This window comes from Trachemys scripta, chromosome 15 (genome assembly GCF_013100865.1).
Source record: "Trachemys scripta elegans isolate TJP31775 chromosome 15, CAS_Tse_1.0, whole genome shotgun sequence".
NCBI classification, from domain to species: domain Eukaryota; kingdom Metazoa; phylum Chordata; order Testudines; family Emydidae; genus Trachemys; species Trachemys scripta.
Window position 1 is genome coordinate 20,794,961 of NC_048312.1, and position 19,722 is coordinate 20,814,682.

General features: G+C 40.7%; 2 protein-coding genes across 4 annotated transcripts in view; one reads left to right on the forward strand and one right to left on the reverse strand.

The window, feature by feature from the left end:
• The window catches only part of RSPH14 (radial spoke head 14 homolog), a 209,337-nt gene that overhangs the window by 23,189 nt on the left and 166,426 nt on the right, over nt 1–19,722 (forward strand). The gene's annotated exons all lie outside the window — the stretch shown is intronic.
• The window catches only part of GNAZ (G protein subunit alpha z), a 153,781-nt gene continuing 134,642 nt past the window's right edge, over nt 584–19,722 (reverse strand). For all 3 annotated transcript variants that reach the window (XM_034790805.1, XM_034790806.1, XM_034790807.1), the window contains exon 3: nt 584–3,103. In XM_034790805.1, coding sequence (XP_034646696.1) covers nt 2,759–3,103 — 345 coding nt within the window. In that variant the 3' untranslated portion in view covers nt 584–2,758. The remainder of the gene's footprint in view (nt 3,104–19,722) is intronic.

Consider the following 19,722-nt stretch of genomic DNA (forward strand, 5'->3'; position numbering starts at 1 on the left):
CCTTAATGACAACCTCTGCAGTACTAAGGTAGATTAATGTTACTTATGTGGAATGTGTGACAGCCAGGTGTGCCACTTTCTTGATACAAGAGGGCATGAAGTTGGAGATAAAGTTTTGCATTAGAGTGCAGCCTAGGTGAAAGAGTGGTATGTATTGCTTTTTGGTAACTGTTGGAAGTAGAAGTGAATGTTTTGTACAGTGTAAGAGTATGTTATTGACATCATTGTAGATGATTTGAATGCAGCAGTGAATCCTGAAGACATCCCTTAACTTCTTCCTTCCATATTTTTATGGTTTTCGTTGAGTGGAGTGTGCCTTGTTACCTTTGTTTATGTTATCGTAGATGGATGAGATTGCCAAAAACCTAAGGGCAATTTTTTGAAAATTTTAATGGGACTTTTGTGACTAAATCAACTGGGCTGCTTTGAAAAATCCACCATATATGGCCAGCATTTTGAAAAAAGAATGCTCTTAAATCCATATTGAGATCCCTAAATAAATGGCCTGATTTTCAAATGTATTAGGCAACCAGCAACTCCTGTCGATATTAGTGAGAATTGCTGAGAGCGCAGCACTTTTGAAAAATCAGGCCATTTCTTCAGGCACATAAGTATGGATTTATAGGCCTAATTAGCATGAATTTTTAAAAATCTTGGCTATATACATACCTATATAGAGATACATACTACTGAACATGGGGATTGTGAAAGCACCACCTAGAGCCAGAGAATGCAGGTAGGTGTCATGGAAGTTTCTTCCATAGAGCTCTATCTCAATCTTGAACTGCACTACCCCTCCTAGAGTTACTACTGGCCCTCTTCTGAGGAATCATATTGAATTTTGTGGTGGTTTTGTCAGAGGGAGAACATCCTCTCTGAACTAATTTGAGGCTTTAGATACAATTTTTGCTGTACACTAAGATTATCCTTAATCTTGGTGGATGAACTGTGAAAAGAGGTTTGTAGCAAATGAACAAAATTCTGCAGTCTGGCAAAAAGATTTAGAAACATAATTCAATTGTGCAAACTATTAAATTGTAATACCAATAAATGAACACACTGTGGACCAGTTCAGTATCATTCAGATTATTTATTTTCTTAATGTGGACAACCTTTAACTTTGATGGTTTAATTAACTTTTTTTCTTTTAAATTTCTTAGAGCCCTTGGCTGAGAATTCTCACACTAATCTGGGTACATGTGGGGAACAAAGGAAGGGAGGAGAATTTCCATAGTGTGTGTGAATGTGCTTTACAATTCTTGAATGTATATTTACACATTGACTTTACACTGAAGTCTGCAAGAAGTCTTTTCTATGGAGTGGGGAGGGAAAGAATCAAATGACCAGAGATTTAGGCCCATTTGATCCATGTGAGATTTTCCAGTATAGTCCCACAGAGCTCGTCTGACATTCAAATATGCCATAATTTCACTGAAACAGTACTATATCCAGTAGTATTTCTGTACGAGATGAAACCTGGAACTGAGGAATGCATCTCTTCTGTTTCTTTAATTTCACTAAACTGCAAATAATTTAAATTATTAAATTCAAATATCAAGACATTTAGTTATTGTTCATATCGCTCATCTGTTAACCTTCTAATAATACATCACATTTTTTAAATAAAAAACAACAAAAAAGACTTTAGAGGCTATATAATACACAGTCTCATTGGCTCCAGCTCCCTGGGAAGGCTGTTACAATATCACTGTATTTCCCAGAATTTCTTTGGAGCAATGGAGCAGAATTGTCCATTGGCAACTTTCACACTCAGCAATCCGGACACTAAAACGATAGTTTAAAAAATTACATTGTGATTTTTTAAATTTTCTTGTATGTGTCTGTGTTAAAAAAAAGAACACCGCTTTTTTCGACTTTCAGGATTGGTTGTTTTTTTTTTGGTGAAACACCACAAGATTTGGCAAAAAAAGATGTAAAGAAGACTCTCGATGTATAAAATTCCTCACCAGTAGAAGAAACACTGACCTTGATTTGGCCTATTTTTAATTAATTATTTCATTCATGTACTTTTGCTGCATATTTTGAAGCTTTGAAGAAAGGGCTAAAGGTCAGGCTAGAAATCATAGAACAGTTCTGTACCAACAATTCCTTTAACAGGAAGGATGTCCATGACACATAATGAAGCAGAGCAGAAGTGTGTAAACAGTATATGCTGCGAGTTGTGTGCATCTCTATACATGATGTGTGTGTATATACTGTATGTGTGTGTGCGTGCCAGTATGATGGATACGTGTTCCTTCTGTACAGCTGTAAGGAAGGCTTTACTGAAATTCTCCTGTTCTGTTGCCTTTAGATTGGAACTAGCTTTTCTCCTAGAAAAAAAAAACTGCAAGGCAGGCCCATCTCCCATTCAACAGCTCTGCATCTTCCTCGCAGTAAAATGGTTCTTAGGACAGTTGAATGAAATATTATTTCTTACATAGACTATGGTAGCTCTGCCATTTGAGGAAAATGAAATGAAACAAACAGAATGAGCCAGCGGTGATTGTGATGATAACATTTCCACACAGTTACACTTCAACTTTTTTTTGGAGCCTTTGCACCCTGCAAAACATGTATTTTTGAAAAAATGTTTGTGGCGAGGATAAGAGGGATGTGGGGGGGCTGTGAACATAATTCAGCTTTCCCCCTTCCTCTCCTTGGGCTTCGAAGTACTGCCCCATTGTTTCCACCACAAATGGAGGTGGTAAGCCCCTTTTGTGTCACCTCAGGAAAACAGATTGAGGCCCATGGATTTTTAGCAGAGGCCAATATATTTGAGATTGTTCTGAATGATGACATCTGTCACCGCATCAAAGACAAATTGGATATTACTGGTATCAGTGGCACAGGTGAAGTGCGAGTAAATCTCCTTGGTCTCCTTGTTGCGATTCAAGTCCTCAAATTGGCGTTGGATGTAGACTGCTGCCTCCTCGTAAGTGTTTTGGCCCTTGTACTCAGGAAAACAGACGGTTAGCGGGATGCGCCGGATTTTTTCTGCCAGAAGATCTTTTTTATTCAGAAAGAGGATGAGGGAAGTGTTGATAAACCAGTTGTTGTTGCAAATGGAGTCAAAGAGACGCAGGCTCTCTGCCATTCGACTCTGCAAGGAAGGAAACAACGTCAGCAACAGTATGTGAACACAACTATATAAAATACATAGAAATACATAATCACAGCTGTTAGTGAACAAACTCCCTTTTGTTTAGAATGTTTGTATCTGTTTCTGATTCCAGCTCCCTGTCTGACTGTACATCTTACCTTGGGATGAATTTTCAGGAACCTTAATTCACTTAAGCTGACATATTGCAGCTCACTATTGATTACAGCTTCATTTAGTTTGATTTAATTTTTTTAATAATGGGTAACAGAGACAAAGTCAGACTGAAGTTTTTAAGAACAGCTGCTGTAGTTCTTCATTGTTTTCCACAATCAAGCTAGCATTACAAACACATTTTTTGGGCTGCAATGATCAACAAGCACATAATTTTACAAAAATAGAAGAGTAGGTTTATAGCCAGAATAGAATAATAGAATCATAGAATATATCAGGGTTGGAAAGGATCTCAGGAGCTCATCTAGTCCAACCTCCTGCTCCAAGCAGGACCAATCCCCAACAAAATCACCCCAGCCAGGACTTTGTCAAGCTGGGCCTTAAAAACCTCTAAGGAAGGAGATTCCACCACCTCCCTAGGTAACCCATTACAGTGCTTCACCACCCTCCTAGTGAAAAAGTTTTTCCTAATATCCCACCTAAACCTCCCCAACTGCAACTTGAGACCATTACTCCTTGTTTTGTCATCTGATACCACTGAAAACAGCCTAGCTCCATCCTCTTTGGAACCCCCTTTCAGGTAGTTGAAAGCAGTTATCAAACCCCCCTTCATTCTTCTCTTCTGCAGAGTAAATAATCCCAGTTCCCTCAGCCTCTCCTCATAAATCATGTGCTCCAGCCCCCTAATCATTTTTGTTGAGCAGTGGAATTCACACCTGTATGAGTTAGCAGCCAAAGAAAGAATAGCTTATTGCTGTAAAGATCAATGATATGAATCCAAAGAAATTCGGATCCTGTTTCTAGATATATTTGAATAAAAAATGTTGAGATGGCTCAAAGAATACCACACCACCATTCCACCTAACCTCTTCTCTTTCCCCTTCCCCGCTGGTCCATTCCTCCCTTCCCTTTCCTATTTATGTATGTCTTCACCTGTTTTATTACAGGTATCCCCAACCTAACAAGTTATGTCTATGTAGTATTGCCCGGTCTTGAAGCTTTGACAAGTTGTGTATGCAAATTATGCAATTGTACTTCATTTTTGAATTGATCCTGTTTGCTCCTATATTTCCTTTCCCCTTTAATAATAGTAACTTTGGAAGGGTATATATAAAAAAGTATATTTTCCTCCAGAGGGCCAAATCCTAGTCTCAGACAGAAGGGGCAACTCAAAATGAAGACAGAATTTGGCTAAAAGGGTTTAGTAGACACCTCTGATCTTCCACTTGCCACTCTAAATTAATAAGTACCATTGACAACACATTGGAGTGACTGACAGGAACTGTTTATTTTGGAAATACCAATTTAGTCATCATCATCAGTGATCCCTCGATTCAAGGATGATCTCTACAACAGATTTACTATGTGTCCTGAGATGACAGATCCACTAGCAGTAGGTATAGACATTTCGTGGCAGGCCAGATGCCTGCTGGGAAAAAGTTGTTTCTTTTTCCTTTCTTTTCTCAATCTTTTCAACTTTGCGGGCAAGGTACTTTTCCTCAAAGCAAGCCACTGCCTGATGGAGGATGTGGCGCACTGGGGTCAGTTGATGGCTTGCTCCTCCCAGCTTATGATGTCCATCCACATCAGTTTTCTTGAGATATGCTTTCAGTGTGTCTTTGTAGCGTTTCCTCTGACCACCACAGGATCTCTGAGCATGGGTGAGCTGAGAATAGAGGACTTGTTTTGGGAGGCAAAAATCTGGCATCCGCACACAATGTCCAGCCCAGCGGAGTTGGTGAATGAGGATCATTGCTTCAATGCTGATGACATTGACTTCAGTGAGGAGGCTGGCGTTAGTGCAGCGATCTTTCCACTTGATGCGAAGGATCTTCCGGAGGCATCAGTGGCGCTGGAACACTTTTACTAGTGGGGTTGCTGAAAGCCAGCCCCCTTACCCCTGTCCATCCACCCCCACCAAGCTGGGGACAGGAGCAGGACCATGTCTATAGGAGGGGGTACCCGGATGCAGTAAGGGGGCCAAGGTTGGGGGTGGGTGCAGGGCCAGCAGCTGGGACCCCACATGTGGGGTCAGAAGCAGAGCCCTGCGTGCGGGGCCTAGAGTGGAGCCCCGGGCGTGGGGTGGCAGCCGGGAGTAGAGCCCCACATGCAGGGCTGGGACCCCCTGGGCGGGACCGGGAACAGAGCCCCAGGTGTGGGATGGCAGCCAGAACCCTGCGTGCGGGGCCAGGAGCAGAGCCCCAGGTGTGTGGCGGAAGCCGGGATCCTGCATGCAGGGCCAGGAGGGAGCCCCGGGTGCGAGGCCTGCAGCTGGGACCCCAGTGTTGGGGGCCAGAAGCAGAGCCCCAGGCCTGGGGCTGGGACCCCACATGTGGGCCTGGGAGCAGAACCCTGTGTAAAATCTGGGGGTGCTGCAGCACCCTCCTCACCCCTAGTTCTTGCACCTATGGGAGGCATCATTGGTGGTACCTCTCCAGACTCTTGAAGTGCTGTCAATAGGTCACCCAGGTTTTGCATCCATAAAGGAGTGTAGGAATAACAATTGTCTTATAGACCTGGATCTTGATGTCCTGCCATAGGTCATGGTCTGTGAAAACGAGTCAGAGCAATTTTGCAAAGGAAGCACTTGCGCAGTAGATCCTGTGCTGGATCTCACTGTTAATTTTTGCATTTTGAGAAAGTTAGCTACTGAGGTAGCAAAAGTGCTCGACTGTCACCAAAGTCTGTCCCTTGATGGTGATTTGTGGTGTGTCATGTGCAAGGCATGAAGCAGGCTGACAGAGCACTTTAGTGTTCTAAATATTGAGTGAGAGTCCTAGGCTTCGGTAAGCTTGTGCCAAAAAATCCAGTGTAGACTGAAGGTCATTCTCAGTGTGTGCAAGGATAGCACAGTCATCAGCGTACTGAAGATCAGTAATGGACACCCTGAGGACTTTAGACTTCGAGCGGAGATGTCGAAGATTAAAAAGCCGTCCATCCATTCTGTATTGAATGTCAACTCCATTGGGGAGGATCTTTAACGAGGACCAAAATGACTGCTAAATAGATGGAGAACAGGGTTGGGGCAATAACGCATCCTTGCTTAAGTTTTGATGATGAAAGGGTCAGTCTCAAGGCCATGACAGAGAACAGTGGCATTCATCTGATCATGGAGAAGCCTTAAAACCGTAATAAATTTTAGAGGGCAGCCAAATCTGGCCAGCACCTTCCATAGGACTTCGCGATTGACTGAGTCGAAGGCCTTTGTCAAATCAATGAAGGCCATGTACAGGTCCTGATTTTGCTCCCGAGACTTTTTCTGGATTTGGCAAGCAACAAAGATCATGTCAGTTGTCCCGTGGGATGGTCTAAAACCACACTGAGAATCTGGCAATATTTCCTCAGCAAGGAGAAGTAATTGGTTTAAGAGAATACAGGCAAAAATTTTCCCTGCTGTAGACAGCAAGGCAATGCCTCAATAATTTCCACACTCCGTCATATCTCCTTTCTTAAAGATTGTAACAGTGTTAGCATTTCTCAAGTCTTCTGGAATCTTTTCATTATACCAGATATGAAGAAAAAGTTTGTGGAGCTTACTTACCAGTTTTTTACCTCCAAACTTGTAGACTTCAGCTGGTATGCCATCTGGTCCTGCTGCCTTGTTGTTCTTGGTTTGCATAATGGCTTGTGTTACTGCTTTGAGGGTGGGGAGGTCAGCAAGAGATTCCCTTTCATGTCGTTGAGGTATAGATTCGATAGTGGCATCAGAGACAGTTGACTCACGATTCAGGGGTAACTCAATATGCTCCTTCCATCTGACTTCGATGGCTTTGCTGTCCTTAAAATATATCGACCCGTCTTGGGCTCAGAGTGGTATGGGACCGTGGGAGCATGGACTGTAAATGGTCTGTACTGCCTGAAAAAAGCTCCTCATGTCATGTTTATCAGCGTAAAGCTCAATCTCCTTGGCCTTTTCTCGCTACCATTTATTTTTGATGTCATGGATTTTCCTTTGGGCTTCAGCCTTGAGTTGCTTGTATGACTCTTTCTTCTGCTGGTGTAATATGTCGTTTTGCCATAGCAATGAGCTTTTCTTTTCTGGTCGAGCAGGCCCTGAATCTCAGCATCATTCTCATCAAACCAATCTTGGTGATGGCAGGTGACATAGCCGATGAACTCAGCACATGCCAAGAGAATGGCAGTCTTTAATCCTTTCCAGAAATTTTCATTATCATCATCAACTGTAGGCATAGCAGCAAACCTCTCTTGGAGACACTGCTGAAGTTTCTCCCAAGTCACTATATCTTCAAGGGACTGGATGTTGAATTTCTTTTATACTGATTTTGCCTGGTTGCAATGCCTTGAGGCAATCTGGAAATTCATGATAGATCTAACAAGGCAATGGTCTTTCCAACAGTAATTGATTCCATGTATGGCCCTCTGATGCGGACATCCTTCCGATCTCAGGCTCTAACAATAACATTGTCAAGAAGGTGCAAATGCCTGGAGTGAGGGTGGCTCCAGGTGGTCTTATACTTCTCACTTTGTCTAAAGAGGGTGTTCGTGATGACCAGGCCATGTTCTACATATATGCTCAGGAGGAGGATGCCACTGAAGTTGGCCTTTCCTACTACTCCTTTTCTGATAGAGCCATTCCAGAGATCTGACTCACGCCTGACTCTAGCGTTAAAAACTCCAAGGAGCATGATCTTGTCCTCCTTGGGAATGTTGATCAAGACTCTGTCAAGATCTGTATAGAATTGTTCCTTGATATCTTCAGTATGCACTGATGACAGCAGTAGACTGGTTATTGCTGAGCTTAGGACGAAGAATCATAAGACATTCATTGATTCCTACAGGAAATTCTGTAAGCTGACTGACAAACTTATTCCTAATTGCAAAACTGACACCATAAATGCGCCTGGCCCTCTGCAGATTTCCCTTTCCAGAAAAAGGTGTAGCCTTCACCTTCTTCTCTCAGTTGACCTTCATCTGGGCACCTTGTCTCACTAAGGACAGCGATGTCGATGTTATATCTTGCAAGCTTCCTGGCAACGATAGCAGTTCTTCTTTACAGTCATACATTATATTTGTTATACATCAGGGTGCGAACATTGCATCTAGCAAAAGTCACTGTGTTTTTATAGCTTTGACTGCAGGAAGAGTGATCCCACTGGATGCAGTAATCCAGCGAGGAGTGGGTGAAACAGCCTAGGTTTAGGGCACCTTTTCTAGCCCTCTCCCCATGCGGGGTGAGCAGAGGGGATCCTAAAGAGGACTGCTCAGTTGTAATAGTAGCTGCCAAATTGCACCCATCTTAGTTCAGGTGCCAGACGACCATATAACTACCACCACCTACCTGCAGATTCGTGGCTAAACTGCCAGATTCACTAATCCTGTCCCCATCACCACTAGTCCATCGCCACAGAACTTGGAAGGCTGGAAAGATGTTATTTCCCATGGTAGAAGTCTGCACATTTTTTCTTTTAACATGGGGAAGCTGGTGCGCCTACAGCAACCACACAATCATGACAAGTTGGAGTTCTGGGGCCCAGTTTCAGGGAAAGTCTGAGACAACTGGAGATCTCCAACTTGCTGCAGCCTTCATCCGCTTTCACAGCTATTGAGATCCGAAGATCCTTTTCCATCTGATCCACTGTTGAGGATTTGGGGGATTGGACCGTGCTTTGTCTGGGACCTCCCCTCAGACCTGTTTGCCTTGGGAGACCCTACCAGGAGCATGAAGCTCCTGACAATGTAGTTCGAGGATCATTGGAACAGGCAATCCCCTTCAGCACAACAAGGTAACGGTCCCAGAAGAGGACCTAACAAAACTAACATTGGATTGAAAGATCTGTTAGAAATTTAGGGCCATGTTTTACCCTTCCTCTGCACACTGTTCTCCCACATATTGTTGCTGTGAAAAATAAAGGCTGTTTACATGGGGACATCATAGAAAATTAATATGAATTAACTAAAGATCGGTATTTTAAGTGGATTAGTTAAACCACATTAAACTGCTGTGTGAAAACCCTCATTCTGAATTAAAGTTGCCTTAATTTGATTTAGCTTAATTCACTTTGGAATACAGGGGTTTAACTAACCCACGTGGGGATGTCCCCCTGTAGACAAGTGGCAGATGGAGCTGTCCATGGTGCCAATTGCTACTGGAAGATTGAATGCCAGAAAGGGCCTTCTCCTTTGTAACTTATGGTTTTCTGAGCAGAGAAGAAAATTGTTCCAGCTGCTGTCGATATTTCAACTAAATATTGTCCAAAGAGGAGAAAGAAGTCTCTCGATTACAGTTATTTACACTAACGGACATTTCTTTCCAACACGTTGCAGATTAGGTACTAATTAATGTAAAAAGTTTTATTGGGATTCCAATATCAAAACTTTAATCAGCTCTTTTGGTCTTAAAAGTTCAATGTTTTTTATTCAACATCAAAAGCCTTCAGATTCCAACTATCATGTGTGTACCACCACCACACTTGATAGTGACATACTATTAACTTTCACATAGTGAGACTCTCAATGAAATTTTTTTGTCCAAAACGGTTTGCTGAGATTTCAAGATCATAAGATCAGACAAGAATTTATAAAAAATTTGAAGTTTACATTCAAGTTCTCTTTATATGTGTTGAGGTATTTTAAGTCATTTTAGAGTTGAAGTGGGCATCACATCTTCAAGCACTTGCCCACCTCTGATATTTTCAGTGTTCTCTCTTTAGAAGACAAGAGCCTCTTTTAACCAAGTAATTGTGGTATTGTACAGGCATCCTTCCCACTTAGAGCTAGTAAAGAAGCACCATCAATTAATCCTAACATATCACCAAGGAGTCATTCCAATTTTTTTCTTATTTTTGAATTCTCTTTACTGATATTTCTTAATAGAAATAATGGCAGAGCACAGAAAGAAAATGGATACACAAAGGCTCACAGAGGTGTTTTTCCAGCCATATAATATAATGATAATAAAAGAGATAGATAAGAATTTGATACAGGAATCCCCACTGGAATCCTTCTTCCTCCCTCAAGTTTAAAATAGAAAATCCTCATATCATTAAAAGGGAAGTTGAAGAAGTACAATTCAAAACCCCATTTTAAAATATCTCAGATGATTGTAATCTAGATAAGAGAAAGTGTTAAGCCTTGAAAACATCCCAGGAATCCTCAGTATTTTGTATCTTATTAGACTTATAACTGCTGTGAAATGTTCCAGAAAGTGTGGACAGTGCCACAGCAATATGTGATTTCATTCTGAACAACTGGAAAGGTGTTAAGTAGTATCTTTCGGAGCAGTTCACTGTGTATGTACCCATGACATGTGTAAAGTGAACTGAAGTCAATAACTCCCAGTAGCAGTTCTATTTATTTATGCAGTGATATATTCCTATCCAAATCTTATGCCCAATTTATGACCAGATCTTTGTGTCAAGTTGTAGTTAATAAATTGTTTGGCTACAAAGAAGAAAACATTTTGGTGACGTTTTCCAACCCCAGGAGTAGTTTGGGTTTGGCAGGTAGGGGATATTTTTGTCCCACATCCCTTAAAGAACTCGGCCTCCGGATAGTTAAATTCCAAGGATCTGAGTGTCATATCATACTTTTGTCCGGGGCATTTACTTGATAGTCCTTGTAAGGGTGGATCTGGTATAAAAATATGCTAGAATGGGTTGGAGAAGACATGACATGTTGGGTGTATGCTAAGTGGCAATTATTGTGTATGTATGTGTGAGAGGGGAGGATGCCTCAAGTGTCTTCTCATTGTCTCCCTTGGCTACCAGAATTTTATTCTCTAGTGATGTCACACACAAGTTGAGGAGCAGGGAGTAGTAATAGGCGGTCGCTGGTAGTGATGGAGCAGAGTAAGTCTGAGAGTTTCTTCCACAGGAGAGGGGGAAAATGTCTTCTGCTGAGCTCCTCTGCTGTTGATTACAGGAGTTCACAGCAGGAGGCAGCTGAACAGATCTGAGAACTTGTTCCTCAAAGATGTGAATCAAAGTGTTCTACTATGCTTCATTGGCTAGCATGAAGGGAAAATTATTCCAAGACTGGGATAATGCTTGCCAAATGAATCCACTTGTCTTAAATTAGGGCTTCTGCTTTATTTACCCTGGTACAACCCCACTGAAGCCAAAATTATTGCAGCATTGCCAAGTGCCTTTAAAAATGGTCTCTGTTTCTTAGCAAACTGTCATTCTTTAAATTCTGTACCATCTAAAATCTATTTACTGCAGTTCAGTTCACTGCGTGTTAAAAGTGTGTCCCTGTTGTTCCCTTCAAATGTTTCTAGTAGCAGCATTGACATTTGGACATCTTTCATCTTCCTGCTGAGGCATGAGCTGATAAGCAGCCGAGCCCATAAAAAAATACTTTTTCCACCAATCAGGGATAATGCACACATCTTTGGATGCTAGAGGGGCAAGTGCAGATCCCTCATCACAAACTACGTGCTCTTCATCCAGTGCATGAGGCATCTGGATCCTAATTAGTGCCATATTACAATTGAAGTGTCTTGAAAATGACAAGGGTTCTATGTTTCCACTAACTCCTCAGAACTGTTTTTGAGCTCACAGAATATGCTTTGAGTTTTTTCAGTTTCAGGCTTCCCTCAGTTGTAGTGCTCTTGAGATCTGGGTAGTTGGGTACAGCTGATGAGGAGTGTTTTACAGCTGGAAATAAAATGATAAAGAGATAAAAAAAATTGCCCAGGAGGAGAGACTGAAAAATTAGTCTAGGAGTTTAATTTAGAACTCCCCTTTTTTCCTCTTTATCCAAGACAAATGGCTATGGCAAGTAAAAAATGAAAAATGAATGGCAGCAAAACAGACACAAAAAGGCAGCCAGAAAAAGAACGGAAATAAAAAGAACAGATGAAGGATGAAGAAACTGAAAAGATGGGGAAAAAAGGAGTGACAAATGTGAAAAAAAAAAGAAGAAGAAAAGGAAGCAGCAAATGGGAAAAAGCAGTTAGAGAGGAAAATGAGAGAAAGTGGGTAAAAATTCCTTACAATCAGAGTAGTTAAACATTTTATAATACAGTCAAATAGGAACCCATCAGGTTTGAAAGCATACTGTATTTCCATGTATTTGAACAAGAAAATATTCCATGTTCCATTTGACAGCAGAATTTATTTTCTATCTTCTTATGTTTTCTGAGATAAAGGAAAAAAGCCACCAGCCACACTAAAACATCATCCATTTTTATATAATTCCTCTCCAGCATGTGGAGCTGGAGTAGTTTGGGTATATACACACAAATAGCTATACTTGGCTTATTGAACAGGATCAAAGAACACCTAAATGCACACTTATATGCAAGTGCCTGATGTCTAGATCTAGAGTGGATGCGTAAACACAAGATGCTACTTTGATGTAATCTTGGCTACAGGATGGCTAATTTGTTTCTTGAACATTTACAATATGGATAGTCAGGATTAAAACAGGCTTTAAACTCTTAATGAAACTCCAAATATTCATAATACAAATATATCATATGTGGAGCTAGTCATAAAATGCCCCCGCCCCTGCAGAAAAATGTTGACTTTTCAGTGAAAAATCAAAAGCCAAAATATTCCAATTTGGAAATGCCATTGTGGTGCCTCATGGGAACTATAGTTCAGATGCCTCATACTCCCATTCTCTTCTATAGATTGGGCTCATGGGTATGATACCTCACAGGATGCACCACAATCTCCTCTCAGTGAGGAAAGGCAATACATCCTGGGAGTCCCTTGGTCACAATTCAGCATGGGAGATGGAATCCAACTGAGGAGCCTGCCCATGGAGAAAAATAGGGACACGAGGCAACCAAACTGCAACTCCTATGAGGAGCATATCTAAGTTAAAATATTTTGGGGTTTGGTTGAAATATTTCAATTTTGATTTTTAGATAAAATCAAAATTTTCCTAAGGAAAGCAGAAACCTTTTACAAAACTGTTTAGCGAGGCCTAACCATATGAATTATGAGAAATGTATACTGTGATGGTCATGCATGTTAAACATCAGCTAATATTCCAAGCCAATAAAGTCTTTTCCACATTTTGCAAGCTCAGTCCTAGCTGTTTATGTGACAGTTTCATTGTTTTGCACTGTAGAGGAGGGATAGAATTTGAGCCTACTTAAAACTCATTCTTAAATCCACTGGAACACTGACCCAAATTAAGTTCATCATATCTGGAGTTGAGATCCTGCAGCCATATATATGTTCCTGTGACATGTATCTCAGTAGGAAACAGAAAAGTGTCAATTTACTATGGAAAATGGTTGCAGAATATGAGTGAGGCTAAGTGGTATGATGCTAATCCACATTGAACACAAAAGATAACGTGGCTAAACAGGATGATCTTAATCCTCAAATCAAGTGGATTTTTACCATCTTTATGCTCCCCTGATTTGGGAACCAGTTGGAGCCCCTGGAGCAATTTAGGATCATAAGAGCTCTATCCTAAATTTTGGTATTTTTAATCTAATATTTTCAGTAATAACTTGAAGTTATGGGACCACTGTTTTAGAAAAAAAAATATTCCTGGTCTAACTGGTGGCTGTGCTGTATTACATCAGTGCAGATCCTTTAGCCTATAGAGCTCATATGCCAATAAATAGAGTCTCACATAAGTTTCTGAGCAGCTGTAAAAGTAGTTATCAGACTGTGTAGGTGCACTTTCAGCATATTTTAAGCAAGCTAACATGGATATTTCTGAGAATTAGTTAATCTCTCAGTTGTAGAATGTGCTTGGTGAAATAAACAAAACTAAGTGAAAAACCATTGGAAAGTGGAAGGTTAAACACCACCTGGGTTCTCATGAGGGAAACAATGCAAAATTCATAGAAAAGAATTAAGATACATAATCTTTTAATCCCATCTACTTTATCTCACGCATCCACTCAGTGACCAGAGGAATTAGATTAAAAACAAATCTATAAACACACCAGTGAAATGCAGAACTAAATGTAAAAGCTCTCTTGGGTTCTAACATAACCAAGAATCAATAAAATCCAGGTCTTTACACATCTTCTGTGTTAGCACATTTGGAAAGAGGATTCACTAATGAGGGTAGTTCAGATTCAAAATACAATTCTAGTTTTCCTTTACCAACCAGGGGCACAAAATAGTGGAAATAATACACATATGCATAACAGTACTTAGTAGAATCTCTCACAAAGGTCTAGACATTAATCAGAGTAATTTTTTTGCCTAAAAATCATCTCTTATGCCAGCAAATATCACTCTGGATCCATGAACTGTTCCATAAAAACAAACAGTAAATTACTAAATAAATCACCATAGCATATTTCTTGGAAGTGAATTTGGCCAGAACAACTTGGTAAACTGATCTCCTTTATAGTTTTGCTTCAACCTGAAACAAATGAGTCTCCTGCAAGAAAATTATTTGCATAAGCAGATTTCTAAAGTGTGTCAAGAATCTTGGTGGAGCTGTGAAGCCTTGCTGCAGAATCACACTTCCACATCTGTAGACAAAAAACACATGCACCCTGAATGAAAAGTCTGGCGTTTATAATAATTCTTTACACTTACTTAAATAGCACTTTCTATCTATGATTATTAAAATGTTTTATAAACATTAATTTGGTAAGCCTCAAAACAACTCAGTAAATTGTTAAGTATTAAACTTACATTACAGATGTGTGAAATGAAGTTCAGGGTTGAAATGATTTGCCCACAGTCAAACAATTCTGTGGTAGAGCCAGGAATAGAATTGAAGCATAAGTTCAGCATTGTCATGACAGCTTGATCAGATTGTGAGAAATAAAATGTTGTTACTTTGGAGTTTAACTTTGATTTTGGCCTTGAATGTTCTCTGTGAAGTTGAATATCATGGACCCAATCCACCACTGCATTGCAGAATATTATGTGAGTGCACCTCAGCTGATTCCATGGAATTCTACCGGTGCAAAACTAGAGCAACACAGTAGCAAATCTATATATAAAATTCTTTAATGATGATTACTGGATTTCTGGTCTTCATTTTTCTTTGGAACTAATAATCTGAGTCCATTCATGGATAAATCTCTGCTTAGTATAGTAAGTTAAACCTTAAAAAATTGTTGCAGAGATTTTATAGGATTTGGAGATTTCATCTCCAGGAAAACCATAAAATGTAGATTGATAACTTGCATTGCTCCCATGATGTCATTGTTTTTCATCAAAAAGGTCATTTCTTTATGTGCCAGTTCTACTTCAGAAGGTAATGGCAACTACCCACTTCTCAACATGTGAGATTTGCTACTATTTACTTTTGTCTTTGGGTTGCACTTCTCTGTCCTGTGCCAAATCATGAGTTGTATTTTTCATCACACTCACCCACAAAACCACCACCAGATTTCCTGAAACAATCACATAGTGATTGTTCGAACATCTGTGGTACATCTTAAAAGGAAACCTTGAGGCATGTCTCCTGTGGAATTGATCTAGTGAATAGGTCTCAGAATGAATTTCAAATGTGTGCACCAATATTATGTTAGATAATCACATAATATAAAATTCATTCCTCCTAGTGCAATACCAAAGACAGTTCTGCAAGGGCTGGGAGAATAGCATTCACCTCTCAACCCATGAAAAGTTGCAGAGCTGCAACTAATCTTCTAATCCATTGTTAAAATACTGACCACACCCTTTGTGTGTTTTATACCACTCTAATCGTGAATATGAGGATACAGGAGTTTCTTCCACTTTTTCACCTTCAATATCCCCTTCCACATTTGGCTGGTCAGCACTGACACAGAGACTCCCTATGCAGTACTCATGGGGTGCAGAGGATCTCTGTGTTCCTGTATCCCTGGCATGCCAACACACCAGAGGCTTAAGTGACATGGAAGGCCTTTTGTAAACCCCTATTACAGTGGTCGAATTTAACCTTAAAAAAGAGTAAAAGTAAATGAAACAGGTATGAAGTTTAAAACTGGTTAAACTTATAACCTGTACAAGAGCTGCAATGTTAAGCTTCTCTATAGAGCTGGAGATATTCAAAGGGCTGTACTTTAGGCTTCATTCGCCAGTGTCTTGCTGTCAGTTGTATCTATCTGACCCTGAATATTTCTAATTGACTTCTTCATTTCACTAATTTTTGTAATCTATTTGTACAATTCAATATAGTTTGTGTCATTTTCACTTTTCCTTCACATAAAATGAGTTTGTAATATTGGCATGTTAAATTAAAAAAAGCAATCATGTCCCATTATGGGTACATTTTTTATTTTTTCAAATCCATATTCTCAGCTCAAGAGATTGCACATGCTTTGACATAATTTCTTTAATTAGTTTACATACCAAATTTAATTAAAATTAGAATGATCTGCATAGGGCATGAGACTGCAGAAGGGTGCAGAGTGAGTAACGAGGCATGATTAATGTGGCAGTGTTAGGGTATGGTTCCAAATTCTATTTCTCTATTGCCCTTGCCCTCATTTTGTATCACACTCATACCTTGGGTAATTTAATAGTTTGTGCTGACATTCCTTCACCATGAAGTTGCTTATTTCTGAAGAGAGGAAGAGTATGTCTGCTAGATGGTAAGCAGTTTTGCACATTGTGATTGGCTTACTAATTAAGAGTACAGGCAGTTGGTTTAATATTTTGTCTTAACTCAGATTTATTTTCTTCAGACTGGAAAAAAATGTTATTGGAAGGAATTGGTGTAGAGTCTGGAGCTAGGCTTTTGCCACTAGCATTTCTCGATTTTCCCAAAGGGCACAGTAAATCAATCTGTGTTTACAACTGGATTTTCTCAAACAATTCATAGAACAGTTCATAGAACAGTTTCTTTCATAGAGTCTAGACTCACCCCCAAGAACTAGAAGTTCTTCCACAATCAGAAGCATTATGGCTTCTTCAGAACCTTTTGATTTTCCTGCTGATAAGAATGTTTGTTGCCCTCATTGATTTTCTGCTCTTCTAGCAGAAGATAAGAACAAATGAATAAAAAGCTAATTAACTAATGGACACTTCGGAAGGTTATTTTCTTCCTGGGAGGTGTTTTAATTGCACTCCTCAGAGCCTAAAGAAGTTTTACCTCTTCCTTTACAACATGCTGTGTTGCTCAGGGCAGAAGCTTCTCTTGTGTTTCCTGTGCAGGAAGATGTAGTGTCCTACAGAATAGTGCAGTCTAGCAGGATAGAAATAATCACCTTGGAAGAACCAGGTCGAATGCCCAAGCATCGATGTAATTCAATCTCGTGTACTGACACTGCACTCCATCTTGTGTGCAATTTGTTAGCAAGTATGCTCTACTGCGTTAGGAAGTTCATTTGGCTCCTCTAGTGAGCGTAACAGAATCCTGTCTTTCTGAGAATCTGTTCTCAACAAGTGCGCAACTGAATTCATTATGCTGATGAGACTTCAGTGAAAACCTCTGAATCAATAATTTATTCAGACCCTTGTGACAAAGTGGGAATTTTCTGTGGTATTTTTATGAAGCCCCTGTGTCCCTCAGTTTCCCCCATATGCTGCATTGTTACAGTGGGGGGGAAAAGGACTGGAAAAAGACTGCTCTCAGGGCAGGCTAAGAGACATAGATCTGAGTGTAACCTAGCTGTCTAGGCATTAGTCCCCATAGCAATGGAGCATCTGAGAAGACAATGGCAAATCCAGTCACCAGGACATTGACACCTACCAACCCCCCACCCACCGAGAAGATTTCCCCACCTTTCAGCAGGCCTACATTAGAAAATTAGGTCGATATAACTATGTCGCTCAGAGGTCTGAAAAATCCACATCCCTAAACAAGTTAAACCGACCTAACCTCTGGTGTAGACAGCACTAGATTGACGAGAGAATTCTCCTGTCAACCTTGCTACTGCCTCTTGGGGAGGTGGATTACCTACACCGATGGGAGAAGCCCTGCTGTCGCATAGGTAGTATTTTCACTGAAGCACTACAACATTGCAGCTGCACTGTTTTAAGTTTAGACAAGCCTAGAGCAGCAATTCTCAGCTGGAGAACAAAGGACTGGACAGGTGTGAGGTGGGGGATATGAGTTGGCTGCTGGAGGGAGTTGGGGTTCTCCCCTGGAGTCAGACCAAGGAGGTCAGACGGAGAGACAGACAGAGCTTGAACAAAGGGGTCCACTAGAGTTTGGCTGGGCTCTGGGCTAACCAGATTGGACTATGCTTTAATCTTTAGTTCTGTATGCTACCCTAAGGACTTCCTGTGCTGTATTCCAGCTGACTAATAAACCCAACTCTTTTGACAATGCTGTTTGGTGCCATTACAAATGCTTGGTGAGGTGCATTATTCCCTGAAGAGCATACAAGCTTCCGTCAGCAGTCTGTCTCTGTTGGGCTCGCTGAACGGAGCTCACTATATGAAGCAGGAGTCCTGAAAACCCAGAGGTCCAGTCTAAGGAGGCAGTGAAGCCATGTGGCTTACCCTGGAGAAAGAGTGAGACCGTATAGGGTCTGACACTCCTAGAGACTGTTCCAAAGATGAGGGCGTAGCACCAGTCCTGTGGCTCTGTGACAGTACTTTTCCACATTTCTGGATTATCTGTGAACAGTCTCTTATTTTTACAAATTTTATTTTATTGCTATTTATAATCATAACATGGTTTTGTGCAAATCATTTTCAGTTTATGGATTGCACACAAATTGTTTGGTGCAAGTATTCTTTAATTGCTATTTGCATTGTGCAATTGATCATCTAAGGCATGTGATTTTGTTTCTGTTCTATGATTGGATCATCTAACCTTTTATAAACAAAAGCAGTGCTGTAGAAATCATTGTGACTTTGATTATCTGCATGAAGAGATCAGAACATTTTAGGGCAAGAGAGACAGCGGGGGGGAAGCAGAGTCTTGGAATATTAGAAAATTTAAAATCTTTCCTTAGTTTTTATTACACAAGAAAACATTTTATTTAATTGCCTGCACAGATCCCAGATGTAAAAGTACTTATGTTCCTTCCTATGTGAGGGAGAGAGAAAAAAATTATTTGCTGCTTAATTGATTTTACATTCAGTGTTCTTTTGTGATACAAAGTGGCATATTTTGGGCATGTGCACAGTGCTATTTGAAAAGAATGCAGTCGCCTCTCTTTCTGTCTGTCTTGAGTAGCTGCCAGAATGCCAGGTCTCTGGCTGGGGCAGTTTGGAAAGCAGCTAAGTATATCGTCGCATCTAGAACATACTTATGTATACATCTGTCAAGTATATGTATTAAATCCACTGGTCTCTATATCATCACATAACAGGACAAACCATTCATCACAGTCATATAGGGAACAAGGATTCAGTGTTCCTGCACAGGACTAGCAGTGCTAGCTAGGGTTACCATACGTCCTCTTTTTCCCGGACATGTCCGGCTTTTCGGCACTCAAACCCCCGTCCGGGGGAAATTGCCAAAAAGCCGAACATGTCCGGGAAAATGGCGGCTCTGCTCCTCCCCTGACTCTTCGGCTCTGTTTAAGAGCCGAGCTGCCCGAGCGCTATGGGCTTCAGGCAGCCCCCTTGCCTCCGGACCCCAGCCGCCGGCCGGGCACTTCCCCTCCC